At 46.8% G+C, this 15,152-nt stretch overlaps 1 protein-coding gene across 2 annotated transcripts in view; it reads right to left on the bottom strand.

The window, feature by feature from the left end:
- Positions 1 to 14,639: 14,639 nt before the first annotated feature.
- Positions 14,640 to 15,152, bottom strand: part of C3H15orf48 (chromosome 3 C15orf48 homolog) — a 3,190-nt gene continuing 2,677 nt past the window's right edge. Inside the window, exon 4 of one of the 2 annotated variants that reach the window (XM_021195005.1) lies at positions 14,640 to 15,034. In XM_021195005.1, coding sequence (XP_021050664.1) covers positions 14,966 to 15,034 — 69 coding nt within the window. In that variant the 3' untranslated portion in view covers positions 14,640 to 14,965. The remainder of the gene's footprint in view (positions 15,035 to 15,152) is intronic. The other variant, XM_021195004.1, reaches the window with a different exon arrangement.

The raw sequence follows: 15,152 nt of genomic DNA, 5'->3' as shown, positions 1-15,152 counted from the left end.
AAGAAAGAAAGAAAGAAAGAAAGAAAGAAAGAAAGAAAGAAAGAAAGAAAGAAAGAAAGAAAGAAAGAAATGCTTGCTGAAAGGAGCCTGATATGGCTGTCTCCTGAGAGGCCCTGCGGAGTCTGACAAATACAGACGCAGATGCTCACAGTCAACCATTGGACTAAGCACAGGGTCCCCAATGGAGGAGTTAGAGAAAGGAGCTGAAGGAGTTTGAAATCCCATAGAAAAAAACAACAATATCACCCAACCAGATCCCCCCAGAGCTCCCAGGAACTAAGCCATCAACCAAGGAGTATACATGGCTCCAGCTGCATATGTAGCAGAGGATGGCCTTGTCGGGCATCAATGGGAGGAGAAGTCCTTGGTCCTGTGAAGGCTTGATAGATGCCCCAGTGTAGGGGAATCAAGGGCAGGGAGGTGGGAGTGGGTGGAGGAGCACCCTCATAGAAGCAGGGGGAGGGGGAATAGGAGAGGGGGTTTCTAGGAGGGGGGAAACTGATAAAGGGGATAACATTTGAAATGTAATTAAAGAAAATATCCAATTTAAAAAGAAAGAAAATGCCTCACGGACTTGCCTACAGACCAATCTCAGAGAAACTTTTTGTTTGTTTAGTTTTGTTTGCTTTTTGTTTTTGTTTTTGTTTTTGTTGTTTTGTTTTTTTTTTTTTTGAGGCAGGATTTTCTTTGTGTAACAAACAGCCTTGGCTGTCCTAGAACTCGCTTTGTAGACCAGGCTGGCTTCAAATCCACAGAGATCTGCCTGCCTCTGCAGTGCTGGCTTCTCCAAGTTCTAGGAGTTAAGGCATGCACCATTACTGGTGAGAAACATTTCCTTAATTGAGAGTCCCTCTTCCCAAATGACTCTAGCATGTATAAAGTTGACATAAACCTAGCCAGAACAAGGTTCAATTCTAGCTTAGCACGGAGCTTCTAATCTAACCCACTTTGATGTATAGATTGTTTTCCATTCATGTCTTCTGATTCCATTGAATACTTACCATGTGCTGGGTGTTGTCCTGGGTCTAGGATGCTGCGGTTAGCCTTCTGATTCCCATCCTGGAGCCTGTGCTCAAGCAAGGGACACAAACAGTAGACAGATTTTCATGCTGTGATGTGTGCTAGTAAAGAAGTATTTCCTGTCAACTCTTGTTCAGCCACAGCAAGCTGCTTCTCTCTCCAGGGGGGGCTCTTCATCTTGCTGAGATGATACAGACCCGTGCGGTTGGCAGCTCTCTCTCCTGCAGACTCTTCTACATGGTTCCACGACAGCGGACCCCACCCCGAGCCCTGCATCACCCGAGTCTAACACAGACATTGACCCAATAGACACTTAGACTTAGTTCTAGTGAAATGTCTCCCTAATCCATGAGTGAGTCACATTTTTTAAATTAGTTTTTTTTTTTTTAAAAAAATTAGTTATAAAATTCTTTACTTTAAATCACATATTCACAAAAGGTTGGTTCTGGGTCCCCATAGAGACATAGATAAATACTTCTTAAAGAAAGAATGTTTGTGAACCCAAGGACTCTTAAGTGACTGACTAAGCTGGTCAAGGACAGATCTCCAGGGTGGCCTGGGCCAGCAATGAGGGTTGTAGTGTGACAGTTGAAGTGCTGTATCAGTTTAAGCATACAAAAGAAGTCAGTTTGCCAAGAGAGACTAGAATTTCCTCCTCACTAGGAACACATCTTAGAACACAACACATACAAAACACTCTTGATGTACAAAAAATACGGGAGCGGCAGATGCCACAGAAAGGCCCACAAAGGGGGTACATGACAGGTGGCCCACTACTGCAGAGCACACTTTTTGCCCTCAGCTCCCTAGCACAGTCCCATTATCAGAACTGATTAAGACTTCTCAATAAGCAACCTCTAATTTTTTGTCGGATCAAGTGTTCCTGGTTGGGTCCTCTGTCCCATGACACAGGAGTTTGGAGTCTGGTGCCCATCTGGAGTCTGGTGTACTCAGACCAATGTCTGTGGATATAGCTACTGAGAAAGGGCAAACCCAGCTGCTCAACTTTTCACCCCTGTCTTCTCTCTGGACTCCAGGCCCAGAATTCCCTGCTCACCTCCCATTGCCACCACCTACCATTCTTCTCACAGATCTACTTTGTCTTCGGGTTGATCCTGGGGAGCCCCATTTCACACAGAGTCCTTCCCCATCTTCTTCAAAACGCCATGCTGCACAAAGAGGCCAAGGAGACAAGGTGCTCCATACCTCCAGCCCATCAGAAGTTCAGATCCCTTCTGTCCCATCACAATTCCACACAACCACAATCTTCAGTTAAACCCATGCAATGAACTCTCTATAAAACCCCACAGCTTGAAGGCCCGGTTCCCAGAAGTGTCCAGAAGGCAAGATGCAGGCAGGCAGGCTTGCAGGAAGGTGTGGAGGGAGGAGTTATGCACAGGCCAGAAAGATGAACCCCAAATCTAGGGGACGAAGCTTCTATGACCCAGACCCTTCTAGGCCTCTCCAGGTTTCTGCCCATCTGGCTGCTTATGTGTATCCTTTCATAGACCCTTGGTGATTGGCAGGGGAAGTATGGTCCTGAATTTCTCTGTGCTGAGATTAATCAAGTGCAAATGGTACTGTGTGGGAACCTTAGCAGCGGCTAGTCACAGAAGTATGAGAGGCCTGGACTTGGGCCAGGCCTGAAATGGGGTCTGTTAGGAGTTGGGCGTTCAAGCTGTGGCCTGGGGAACCTACTGCTACATCCAGGGACCAGGACGACAGTATCAGTGCTGGGTGGAATTTGATGTTGGAGGGTCGCAGGCGTGAAGGGTGCTTGTGCACGTATCATGTGTTTGTTTTCCTCTATGTTCACAGGCCTACCCACTCTGGGAAGGTCTGTGGAAGAGACTTTGTCCTGGCTGGGAGTCCCCACCCTTGGCTTATCTAAGAATCCCACAGACTTTTTGAACTTCCTTCTTCCTTGGAATTAAGAGCCAGATCACCTGGCCCACACCCTCTGGTATACAGGAGACTCTGTAAGACAAGGTGTAGCTGAAATGTCACAGCAACAAAGGACAAAGAGAAAAAAGCTGCATCTACCCCTCGGGGTGTGTTGGCTGCTTCTCACAGGCCACCCCTCCTTTACTTCCTCTCCAGCAATTGGAGCCCCAAAGTCAAACTCCCAATGAATGAAACCGACATTGACTACAAACATGTTCCTCTTCAACTTTCTGGCCAGAGGTGGGCACAGGCTCCACTCCCCTGCGCAGGCCTCTCCCAGGAGGTGTGGTAGACTTTCCCCGCCTCTCAGTCTCAGCCCACCTCACTAAGGAGTGGCACAGGAAGGAGAAACCACTGTGGGTGTAGGCTGTTTACCTTCCCAGCTTGCTGGGTGAAGTCCCTTAGTTCAGCCTCATGCCTTCCCCATTCCAACCACCATCTTCCTGTCCAGCCCCAGTGCCTCTGCTCTGGGCCCTGTGCTCTTTCCCAACAATCTACACTGTCCCACAGATCCCCAGGCCAATGGTTCCCTTAGCTTCCAGTGCTCTTCCCTGCAGCTCCATTGATTACACCCCTTCTACCAATGTCCTTCCCCCTCTTCCTCCTCCTCCCCCTTTTCCCCCTCCTCCCCTTCCTCCCGACAGTTACAGCCCAATAAAGGAACATGGCTACGAACCCACGTCCTCACTAACTCTTCAGTGAGAGCAATGCACAGTTTGTAGAGTCCAGCTCACTGTAGCTGACTCAGTAGAAGGGGAGACATTGCCAAACAAATCAGTGCATGGAACTGATTTCTCCCAGAGCTGTCGGGGAACAAAGCTCCAACTGAGCAGGGGACCGCCTTCTGGTTCATTTGTCATCAGGTGTTTATTGAGTGATGATGCCTGAAAAGCAACGTGGGGACACAAGAGGATATGCCTCTGTCCTCAGGGAGTCCATGTTTTCAGTTTAGATGTGACAGCAAAACAAAAAAAACAAAAAAAACCCAGGAGTTAAAGAAGGGAAAAGGCTCGTGCTTCCTGGCCGCCCTCTTCCAGCTGGGTTGGTGCGCTTAGCTATAGAATAACTATGTTCTGTAAGCATTTTACTATCACACTTCACAGATGAGGAAAATGTGGCTCTCAGAGTTGGTAAAGTTACTAGTGAATCACAGACAATTGTTGAATTCAGGACGTCTCCAGACTGCTCCCCTTCAAGCACAATGCCTCAGAGAACCAATGAAGGGGACGCAGCTTCAGACGTCGCCCAGGGAAACAGGGCATCCAGGAAGGCATCTGGGGTGTGCCATGAAGGACAAGTGGGATTTCCACACACAAAGAGGCGCACGGAGAGGTCCATCAGAGGCCTTCAGTCTTGTTTGTTGTGAAGACCCCAGTGCCCAAAAGCTCCCAAACCAAAGTGTTTCTCAACCTATGGGTCTTGACCCCTTCGTAGATCAGATGATCCTTTCACAGGGGTCAAGCGAGCATCAGATAATCCTGCGTATCAAATATTTACATTACAATTCATAACAGTAGCAGCGCGGTCCTGCCTGCTCCTGGGAGGCCCTGGCACCATGGGCAGAGCTTCCTCGTGTTCTTTCAGTGTCTCAGCAGCTGTGACTGTCCTGTGGGCCACACTTGCTAAAGACGCCTTTGGGAGGAAACTCCCTGTGTGAATCCTGCGGAGCACCACCCAGCTTCCCGTCAGCAGGAGCAGGGGCCAAGGATGACAGCCATGGTGACAGCAGGACCAGAGTAGGCACTTGGGGGGGCTACAGACTTAAGGTGGAAGGAACCCCCACCACACTACAGTAGATCCCAGTGGGCAGGCGCCATGGGTTAGGTGGCAGAGCTAGGGAGGATTCCTGCCTTCGCCCTCAGAAAGCTGCTCCCAGCAGCCTCTAGAGCCTGGGGAGCTAAGGCGGCTGCAGCTGACCTGAGCTTCACCTTCCCACCCAGGCAGTGACTCAGGGGCAAGTATCGAAAGCAGACAATGATCTCAGCTTCCTCCCCCACAGGACAGTGTGACCAGAGCCCAGCGTCCTCTGAGGAATCTGGGGCACTGTGGGACTGGGGCTGGCAGCATCTGCATGCCCCGAGCTTCCTGTTCCTCAGGGAAGGATACTGAGTGTCCAGTAGATGATGCATGAGAGCACTGAGGTGACATTAAAAGCATGACTGTCATCTACTACTGTGACAGACCTCAGCTCATACCTACACCTAGGGCTCTAGAGAGGTCCTGCCACTGGGAATGGTGGCAGGGGTCCACCTCTGGGATGGGAGGCTTGTTACCAGACAAGTGTCATTGAGGACAAGAAAGGTGCTGTGCCAGAGACAGTCACCCTTTCCACTACCTAAGCTGTTCCAAAACTGCCCTTTTCCTTGGAAATTCTTTCTGAAGGATCTGAGTCCCTCCCTCCTACACCTCAGTCCTCACGTCTACTCCTGACGGTGACTAAGGGAAAGGTCAGTCTCTTCAGCAGCTGGTCTCCCAAGGTCTTTGGTGGGAAATCACATTATTTCACCCTCAAGTTTTCTCTTAGTTTGGATTTTACTGCTGTGAACAGACACCATGACCAAGGCATCTTTTAGAAGAGACCCCATTTAACTGGGGCTGGCTTATAGGTTCCGAGGTTCCGTTCGTTATCATCACAGCAGGAAGCATGGCAGCATCCAGGAAGACATGGTGCTACAGAAGGCCCTGAGAGTTTTATGTCTTCATCCAAAGGAAGCCAGGAGCAGATGGTCCTCAGGCAGTTAGGAGGAGGGTCTCAAAGCCCACCCCCACAGTGACACACTTCCTCCAACAAGGCCACACCCACTCCAACAAGGCTACACCTCCTAGTAGTGCCATTTCCTGGGTCAAGCACATTCAAACCACCACGTTCCACTTCCTGGCCCCTCTAGGTTTGTTCACACAGACGAGTCTATGGAGGCCATACTTAGCCATAGCATAATGCAAAATACATTTAGCCCCTACTTCAAAAGTTTCATAGCCTATCACAGTCTCAACAATTAGAAATCCAAACTTCAAAGTCTCTTCTGAGGTTCATGCAATCTCTTAACTGTAATCCCTTATAAAATCAAAACAAAAAAGCAGATCACATACCTCTAACATCACAGGATATACATTGCCATTCCAAAATGGTGAGGAAATCCTGGACAAAAGCAAAACCAAAAAGCAGCTGGCAAACTCCAAATTCTGCGTCTCCATGTCTGATGTTCAGCTCCTTTCAGCTTTGCTGACAGCAACAGAATTCTCTCTCTTGGGATGGATCTACTCCCTGATAGCAACTTTCTTCAGCAGGTATCCCACAGTTCTGGCATCTCTAACATCTTGGGGTCTCTAGGTAAACTTCAACTTTGCAGCTTCTTGTTCCAATGTCTGGGATTCACACAGAATCATCTGAGCTTCTCAAAACGGCTTGGGTCGCATCTCCAGCTCTGCCCTCTGTAGCACTCTGGGCTCTGGTTGACCCTACTGCACTGCTGCTGCTGTTCTTGGTGGTTATCCATGGTACTTGCATCTCTAATATGCTGGGGTCTTCTGTTGCAATTCAGCTTCACCAACAGCCTCTCATAGGCTCCCTCTATGGAGCCACACCTCAACTCCTTTGCATGACCCCTTCAATCCTGGGCCATCAACTGCAACTGAGGCTGCACCTTCACCAATGGCCTTCCCTGGCCTCTCACAGTACCAAAACTCAGCTGCCTTCCATACCACTACTTAGCTCCAACTAACCGGCATCAATTGTCCCAGTAATTTCTTCTATTCTTGACTCTAAAGCCGGAGACACATGGCTGAAGCTGCTGAGTTGGCTGGGGCTGGAACATGGCCCTTGTTCTATCATCACCAGATTTCTGTTTTCTAACTCCTTCGCTGCCTAAGCTTGGCTGTCCTGGAACTTGCTCTGTATATTGACCTTGAACTCAGAGATCTTCATGCTCTATCTCCTGAGTTCTATGATTAAACAGTGTGAACAACCACACCTTTACTTGGAACTTGCTCCATCCCAAACTGGCCTTGAACTCTTTGTCTCCTGAGATTAAAGGTCTGTGCCACTATGCCTGGGCCTAACCTGTTCATGGCCACTCTTCCTCAAGATCCAGATCAAAAACCTGTGTCTTCCAGCCTCAAAATCTGGATCAGAGGTGTGCCCACTATTTCTGGATTGTAGTTCATTTCAGATCAAAATTCCAAATGAAAACAGAAACCAGGTCATAATAATGCTTAGATATAACTATCCCTTCTTCAACTCCAAAAAAGTGTAGCTGGGTGGGACCTTGCCCCGAAGTCACCACTCCCTTAATTCCATTTAATATCCTTGAACACAGGATTTAGCTTCTTTCCACTTCCTGGTGCCCCTTTATGATTACTTGAACCATACATTTTGTATTTTTTTCTTTTTAAGCTTACTATCTTAATCAGAATACTCTTTGTGAGACTAAATGGGAGAATAGTGTGTTGAGTTTTCTTGAGGCTTCCTTTGTCAGTGCAATTAATATAAATCTCTTCACCTTAGTGTCTTAGTCAGGGTTTCTATTCCTGCTCAAACATCATGACCAAGAAGCAAGTTGGGGAGGAAAGGGTTTATTCGGCTTACATTTCCACACTGCTGTTCATCACCAAGGAAGTCAGGACTGGAACTCAAGAGGGTTAGGAAGCAGGAGCTGATACAGAGGCCACGGAGGGATATTCCTTACTGGCTTGCTTCCCCTGGCTTGCTCAGCCTGCTCTCTTATAGAACCCAAGACTACCAGCCCAGAGATGGCACCACCTACAAGGGGCCTCTCCCCCTTGATCACTAATTGAGAAAATGCCTTACAGCTGGATCTCATGTAGGCATTTCCTCAACTGAAACTCCTTTCTCTGTGATAACTCCAGCTGTGTCAAGTTGAGACAAAACTAGCCAGTACACTTAGCCTCAGGTGGACTCTTCAGACAAGGGCAAAAAGCAGTCACATTCTTCACCAAAATACCACAAAAATCGTCTCTGGGCCACATGCTGAAATTCTTTCCCACTAAAATCTCTTGGGCCAGGTCTACATACCCTCAGTACCAATGTCTTCCATATTCCTACTAGGGTGACTCATTAAGCTTTAAAACATTCCACTGTTTTCCAAATCTCAAAATCCACATTCTTCCAAACTAGCATGGTCAGGCCTATCACACAATATCCTAACCCTGGTACCAACTTCTGTCTTAATTTGTGTTTTACTGCTGTGAACAGACACTGTGACCAAGGCATCTCTTAGAAGAGACAACATTTAATTGGGGCTGGCTTACAGGTTCAGAGGTTCCGTTCATTATCATCACAGCAGGAAACATGGCAGCATCCAGGCAGGTCTGGTGCTAGACAATGACCTGGGAAGTCTACATCTTCATCCAAAGGAAGCCAGGAGCAGATGGTCCTCAGGCAGCTAGGAGGAGGGTCTCAAAGCCCACCCCCACAATGACAAACTTCCTCCAGTAAGGCCACACCTCCCAATAGTGCCTCTCCCTGGGGCAAGCATATTCAACTACAAATTTGTAGTCAAGTATGTCTTAGTAATTTAAAATTTGTCCTTTCTTTTAGGATTCATCCTCAAGTACTTAAGGATGAAGCAACATCCTGTGTCCTGCCTTTCACTTAGTTGACTTAAAGAAAGAAGAAAGGTTAGACAAATAGATAGGTAATAACATAACATAGACAGTCAGATAGACAGACAGACAGACAGTAAAGTGCATGCCACACAAACATGTGGATCAGCATTTACATAAAAGGAAGATCAGTATGCACACAAAAGTGGAGCCCGGCAGTGTGCATCTCTGTCCCCAGCACAGTGGAGACCAGTGGACCCCTGAATTTGTTAGCAAGGCAGTCCAGCTTAGTCAGTGAGCTTCAGGCTCAGTGAGAGACCCAGTCTCAAAAATGAGGTGGAGAGCAATCGATGAAGACACCCAATGCTGACCTCTGAACTCACATATATGCATGCTCCCTTAGGAACACACTCATATGTGCATGAATACTCTACATACATACATACATACATACATATGTCACACTTACACATAAGTAGGTAGGTAGATAGGTAGGTAGACAGGAAGATGATAGACAGGTAATAGATGGATAGATAGATAGATAGATAGATAATGGCAGAAAATTATAATGGTGTAAAACATTTATGGTGGAAATCTAGTGGGGAGTGAGAAGTTCTTTTTATAACTTTTACACACTTGGAATTACTCCAAAAATTAGTTGTGAGCATAAAAGTATATTTACACATTACAGTCTCTACCCTATACATTTCTAAACTTGCAGTTTTCCATAATTTATTAGTAAACATAAGCTATGCCCTAGCATTTCCTGGCCTGGCCTCTGCTATCTGGTTACCTACCCCTCACCTGCAGAATGCCATACATCCTTGCCACTTTTAAGGGGTACACTTCGTGTAACCATGGATTCTTCTTTCATATTTTAATATCGGGTGTTTTTCCTTCACGTTCTTCTTCTTAAAAGCACATTGCTCCCAACACCACTGTGTCTTTGTTGGGACTATTTCCCTCAGTGGGCCATCAGGGTACCATGGCCCTATACACAGGCTGCCAGACTGCACTCAGCAAAGCTGAACGGACATACTTCTGTTTCCCTATGACTCTACAGTGGCTTCGTACTCTGACTTGTTTTTGAGAACTGGTTTGCATATGATATGATCTCAAGCTAGTTTATTTTGATGTTCACTTCGTTCTCAATGCTGAGTTGTCTGCTGAGAAAGGAGCCCCCTCCGAACCACTGTTCAGATGGGCTGTGGCGGGGTCGGGGTGGGGGGTGGGGGTGGGGGTGGATGCCTGCTCTGGGCCCAGTGGCACCTGCTGTCTGTGCCACTGTTTGGTCCTGTCTCTTTCCTCCCATAGCCTTATAACTAACTTTCTGTGTGCTATTGGGAAAGTATTTCTTCCTAGTCTGTGCTGTCAATTGATCACTTACACGTGGCCTGTGTCTGTCGCTTGTTTAATTATCCGTAGTTATCTGAAGATCTTGTGATTACAGATGGCAGAGGTTGGCTGCAGTATGAAAACTTCACAAGTGTTCACCACTGATCACACTCCGTGTTCTGGGTCCTCTGTAATAGAGGTGTGTAGGAAAGGAAAGAAAATGAGGATCTTAGAAATGAACGTTGAGGACAGCTGTGAACTGTGACCCCTGCCTCTGCTTCGGTGCTCTCACCTTTCCTTCCTGTGACAGGGACAGCTGTTTCCTCCTGTCATGGGGCTGAAGCTGGAGAGAACATCCTGCCCTCAAGACCAGAGCAAGCCTGTGGTCTAAGGGTGATCTCCGGGGTAGGCGGTGACTCAGATCCAGAGAAGCAGGAAGTTTGGTGTGAGGGGAGAACTCAGAGCTGGCCCTCACCTAGGCTACACTGAACTTCTCAGTCCCAGCGCTGAGGGTCACAGGTCTCAGTGAGAAGGGCAGAGCACCCACTTCTCAGTATAGGAAGAGCGGGCAAGAGCTCTGGGCCAAGGGCTGCCTGACTTAGGGCTGGCGGGAAGGAAGAAAGAGTGACTCCGGAAGGTGCCTGGGGCTTAGTGAGTGCTGAACTCAGTCTTAGCCAAGAGATTCCCAGAAGTCTCTCAGTGAGAGGAAACAACCTCTCCCAAGTGCTAGCCTTAGTACCATCTTCAAAGGGAATTTAGGAATAGGAGCGGCATCTTTGTTATGCAAAGCATCTTCGACTGAAACTTAACACCAAGGGCATCTGAATTTTCCAACTCTCAGTGTGCCCAACGTGTAAGGGCCATAGACCAGGTCTTGCCCAGGCCTTTCTCAGGGCTGGGGCCCTGAGGGGATACCTTCCCCACCACCTGTTCCTCCACGGCCCGAGGTCTCCCAGGACTAGCACAGGGTGAGGTTTCCAGGCTGGTGTGAAAGACCTTAGGGCCAGCCAGGCAAGACCTGTGGACCTTCACCAGTAAGGGCAAGGTGATGCTCCCTCTAAGGCTCAGCCTCCAAAGCTGCCCTCAGCTTTTTAGGACTCATGGCTGATGATATTAATCCTGCCAGCCACAGAGATGGAGGATCTCGCCTTGCTCTCTGGTTTGCTCAGTTCCCCTTTCTCCTGATCACCTTCGTTTCTATCACTGTACCCTCAACACATTGGGGTGCCAAGAGACCAATGACAGCCTAGAAGCCTTCTTTTCTCAGGTACGCACCTTTACTGTGGTTTGGGGAAGTGTCCCTCGGTGGCTGGATGTCCCTTGGTCCCTGCATGGTGCTGTTGGGAGCTGGTGGAGTCTTTAGAGGTGGGGTCTAGTTCTGATTTTTCCTTGGCCATTCCAATGCATTCTCTCTTTCTCTTTCTCTCTCTCTCTCTCTCTCTCTCTCTCTCTCTCTCTCTCTCTCTCACACACACACACACACACACACACACACACACACACATACATTTCCTCTGCCATTGCTTTGGCTGATCATGGCTCTCCTGTGGACCGCGGGCATTGATCTTCAAAGTCTCTATCAATGCACACGCCACCTCTGCTCGGGACAGCCATGTCTCTACTGAGGTATCATCTCTGTCTTTAGCTTAACTTACTTGTCTGCTTCCTTTGTGGCTTATGATAAAAGTCGGCCTTTTCAGTCTCTCCCACTTCATTCCTGATGTGAAAAATCCCATGCAGTAAACTCCTTCAGTTTCCCAGCAGCTATCAGCTGTTTTACGCCCTTCTGCTCTGAGAAGACACTCTAAAGAAAGTGTCTTGTCACATAAGGGCTCCTCCCTTTGGTGATCAGGCTATTGAAATAATGGAGCCCTTGCTATTGGAATTTCTCCAGGAATCTCAATGTGAAAAGAAAAAGAATGAAACTCTGGATCCTAGTGCCAGTTGGAGGAGAAGTTTGTTGCCCTGAAAGAGACCTCACAGGGTTTGTCACAGCACCTTGCAAGGGAGGCTGGAGCCAGGACATTGACAGCCAGTGATGAGAGCTGCATCTTACCCAACTGCTCAGTGATGCATCGGTCATTCTCTCTCTAACCCAAATCTCATTTCAGGCACTGGGAATGGATTTGAGGGGGGCAGGGTCACTGGGCCTCCTCCCAACGTGGCCATATTAAACACATCTTTCTCTGCTTTTTATTAATGCTTGTCTCTTTTCCTGGCTGAGGATGAGTGACTGAGCCCAGCTCGTTAGGGAACTGTCAGAATACAGGTTATGATCCTAACAGTTTTGGTAACATAACTTCTTTTCAAAGAGTTCATTCTGACAGATATGACAGACATGAACAGAAATATGGCAAAATAGCTGGAAAGTATGTGTGTTTCTAATTCTAGTCTGCTCACTTCTCTGCATACTTGAAATTAAAGCAATATTTGCAAATAGGTCAAAAGCACTTTGAGCTTGTCTATTTGTTATTTTTTATTTATTTATTTATTTATTTTAGGCTTTTGGGTTTTTTGTTTGTTTTTGTTTTTGTTTTACTTTTAGATAGATAGAAAGTTGTCATGTGGCCTACACTGGCTTTAGAATTCACTCTGCAGCCCAGACTATCCTTGAACTCTTGAATCCCCCCCTGCTTAGGCCTCTCTAGTGGAGGGATTACAGGCAGATGTCACAATGCCCATCTTAACATCACAACTTTAGAAACAAGTCTTTTTGAAACTAAAGTGTTGTAGGGGGGTCCGGAAATGATACCCACAGTGAAGCCTTCTCAAGCAGTGTCCCTGGCCTTCTGCCTGACTTCTTGTCCCCTAACCCTCATTCTGTCCCAGAGGCAAATTGTAGAAACCAAAAACTCTTCATTTTCAAGATGGGCCATAGGCATGATTACTGTCATTCTGCAAACCAGCTGTAGAACCCGAAGCACTGCACAGATTTCCTCCCACTTGTCTGTGTGAGAATTTGCCAGAACACACCTTGTATGTCCCAGAAAGCACTGGGCCTTATCCCCAAGAGGAAGGAGGGCAGCACAGATCAGTCGAGGAGTCTTCAAAGGCTTTGCTAACTCTTCCCTCTAGCCCATGCTCCCAAGTCTAGCATTAGCTGGAGGCCTTTCCTGGGGTCACATTTCTACCCGAATGACCAGGCTTAGTGGAAATTAAGCATAGATGTAGACACCTCATCTGTCCTAGCTGGGTCTTTGGCCTTAGTAAGAAAACTGAGTTATGTCTTTTTCCACCTTTTGTCACTAAGGTATGGCTCTAAATGGTGGTGGGAGACAGACGAGCCCTTTCCTGCCCCCCCCCCCCCAGCTGCCGCCATTATGCTTGCTCTCTCTCTGTCTCATAGACATGCAGACTAGCACCTTCCAGTGCCATGTTCACGCTGCTTACAGTCAGTTTTGTGATTGGAAATCCAAGGACCCAGCCACCCATCCACCCAAGAGCACTTTATACTTTGCTCTGGGGTTAGTTAACCATCATCAGGCTGTTCAGTTTTATTTCCCTAAGTAGGATCATAATCTACTTCCAGAACGTAAGCAAATAAAAATGTAACTCCCAACTGTTTTATGTAATCCCCAGGATCAACCACCAGAGATTTCCCTATGGGAAAATTTGGGGCGAAACAAAGGTTGAGAGAAGTAGTCTAACACAGATCCTTTCAGAGCTCCCAAGGGCGAGTGGGTTTTATTGCTATGTAAGTGACAAGAATTTAGCCCTTTTCCTATATTTCCATTATATTTATATAAAAATTAAGGAAAGTATATTTACCATCATAATTTAATAGTAAAAGATCTTGAGTGAATAATCAAGAGAAGTGAGAATATGGCTCGAGAAAATCTTGATCATCACGGTTCTTATTAGCCTTGCTCACCATGGCCCAAGATAGAAACACTGCAGATCAAAGTATAAACTGAATCAATGTCAAATGGGCAGTCCGTATGTGGAATATCAAGGAAATAGAATTCCTCAGCAGAAGGGGTGGGGCTGATAGTGTGAGGCAAAACATAAAGGACTGAAAACCTCGAAGATAAAGTCAGAAACTAAAGTCCACACATGGTCCTGTGTATGTAAAATGTCCAGAGTAGCCCAAGCCCAGATATAAGTTTATTAGGAGCAGGTCAGGGACAGCGATTGCTTATGGGTGTGGGGTTCCTTTGAGAATAATGCAAAGGTTCTAGAATTAAATGGAGATGATTACCCGACTTTGTAAACATAATAAAAACCCCACTGGGCTATATGCAGTTTAAGTGAGTGACTACTATGGTGTGTGAATCTTAGCTGTATTTATTTTACATTCAATGAAAAGCGATCCCATTTTTAGGAGCCGTTAGGGAATGGGGCTGTAAAGAACATTCTGGGTATGACTAAACCGTCACTTGGTCTCTGCTGGCCAGGGCTCCTCGGCCTCCTCTTTCCATCCTCCCAGGAGCAACAGAGTTCCCACTCCCAGGGCTGGTCTCCACGTGCCTCGGATTTTTGGTCACCGGCCATGCTCCAGCAGCCCTCCCAGCTGTCTCCACATCCCTTTCCTCCTGAACGAACCATATCCACATCCCTGCAAACTTTGCACCCTTTCTTTGCTTTACTGCAAACAATGCAAAACATGCTCAAGAAGTTTCTGGGGTGAGGGTGAATGAACTCAAAGTTAGAAATCTGCATTTGATATTCAAAAGATGAAGTTTTATACTTCAAAATGTGCTTGCTTCCATAAAAAGATGTCCCCCCCCCCCACTTTTAAAGTAAGTAATTTTTGATATCCCTTGCACAAATCATGTTTTACAGATAGTCATCTAATTATTTTATTACAGGCAGTAATCTAATTTTTACATGTTTATACATTTCAAGGAAAATATCCAAGCATCACAAGCATAAAATTTCAATTATAAAATTTCAATTGTAAAATTGAAATTTACACCAATAAGCATGGAAAACTACTTTAGACTATGTGCTACCTTCACTTGCTTATGCAGGATCCAAAGAATGCAGGCAAACCCTAAAAATGTAGCAGAAGCATTTCCGCACACTGGCATCAACATCTAGTCTGTGCAGAAATGTTTCCACTAGATTCATAGAGTGTTCTTTGGAAGAAAGGAGCAGCGAGCAATCATCTGGTTGCCCTCCGGACTTTCTGCAGCTCCTCCACAGGCTTCCATTGCTGGTTGATGGTTATAAGCTTTGAAAACAGAAAGCAAGACACGGTGTCAACCGTCTACCCTCCAGCCTCACACTTCTTTGGAGGAATCGAAAAACCACACACACACACACACACACACACACACACACACACACAC

The sequence above is a fragment of the Mus pahari genome, chromosome 3 (assembly GCF_900095145.1).
Source record: "Mus pahari chromosome 3, PAHARI_EIJ_v1.1, whole genome shotgun sequence".
Taxonomy (NCBI): domain Eukaryota; kingdom Metazoa; phylum Chordata; class Mammalia; order Rodentia; family Muridae; genus Mus; species Mus pahari.
Note: the sequence above shows the minus strand (reverse complement) of the source record. Positions and strands in the feature narration are given on the sequence as shown.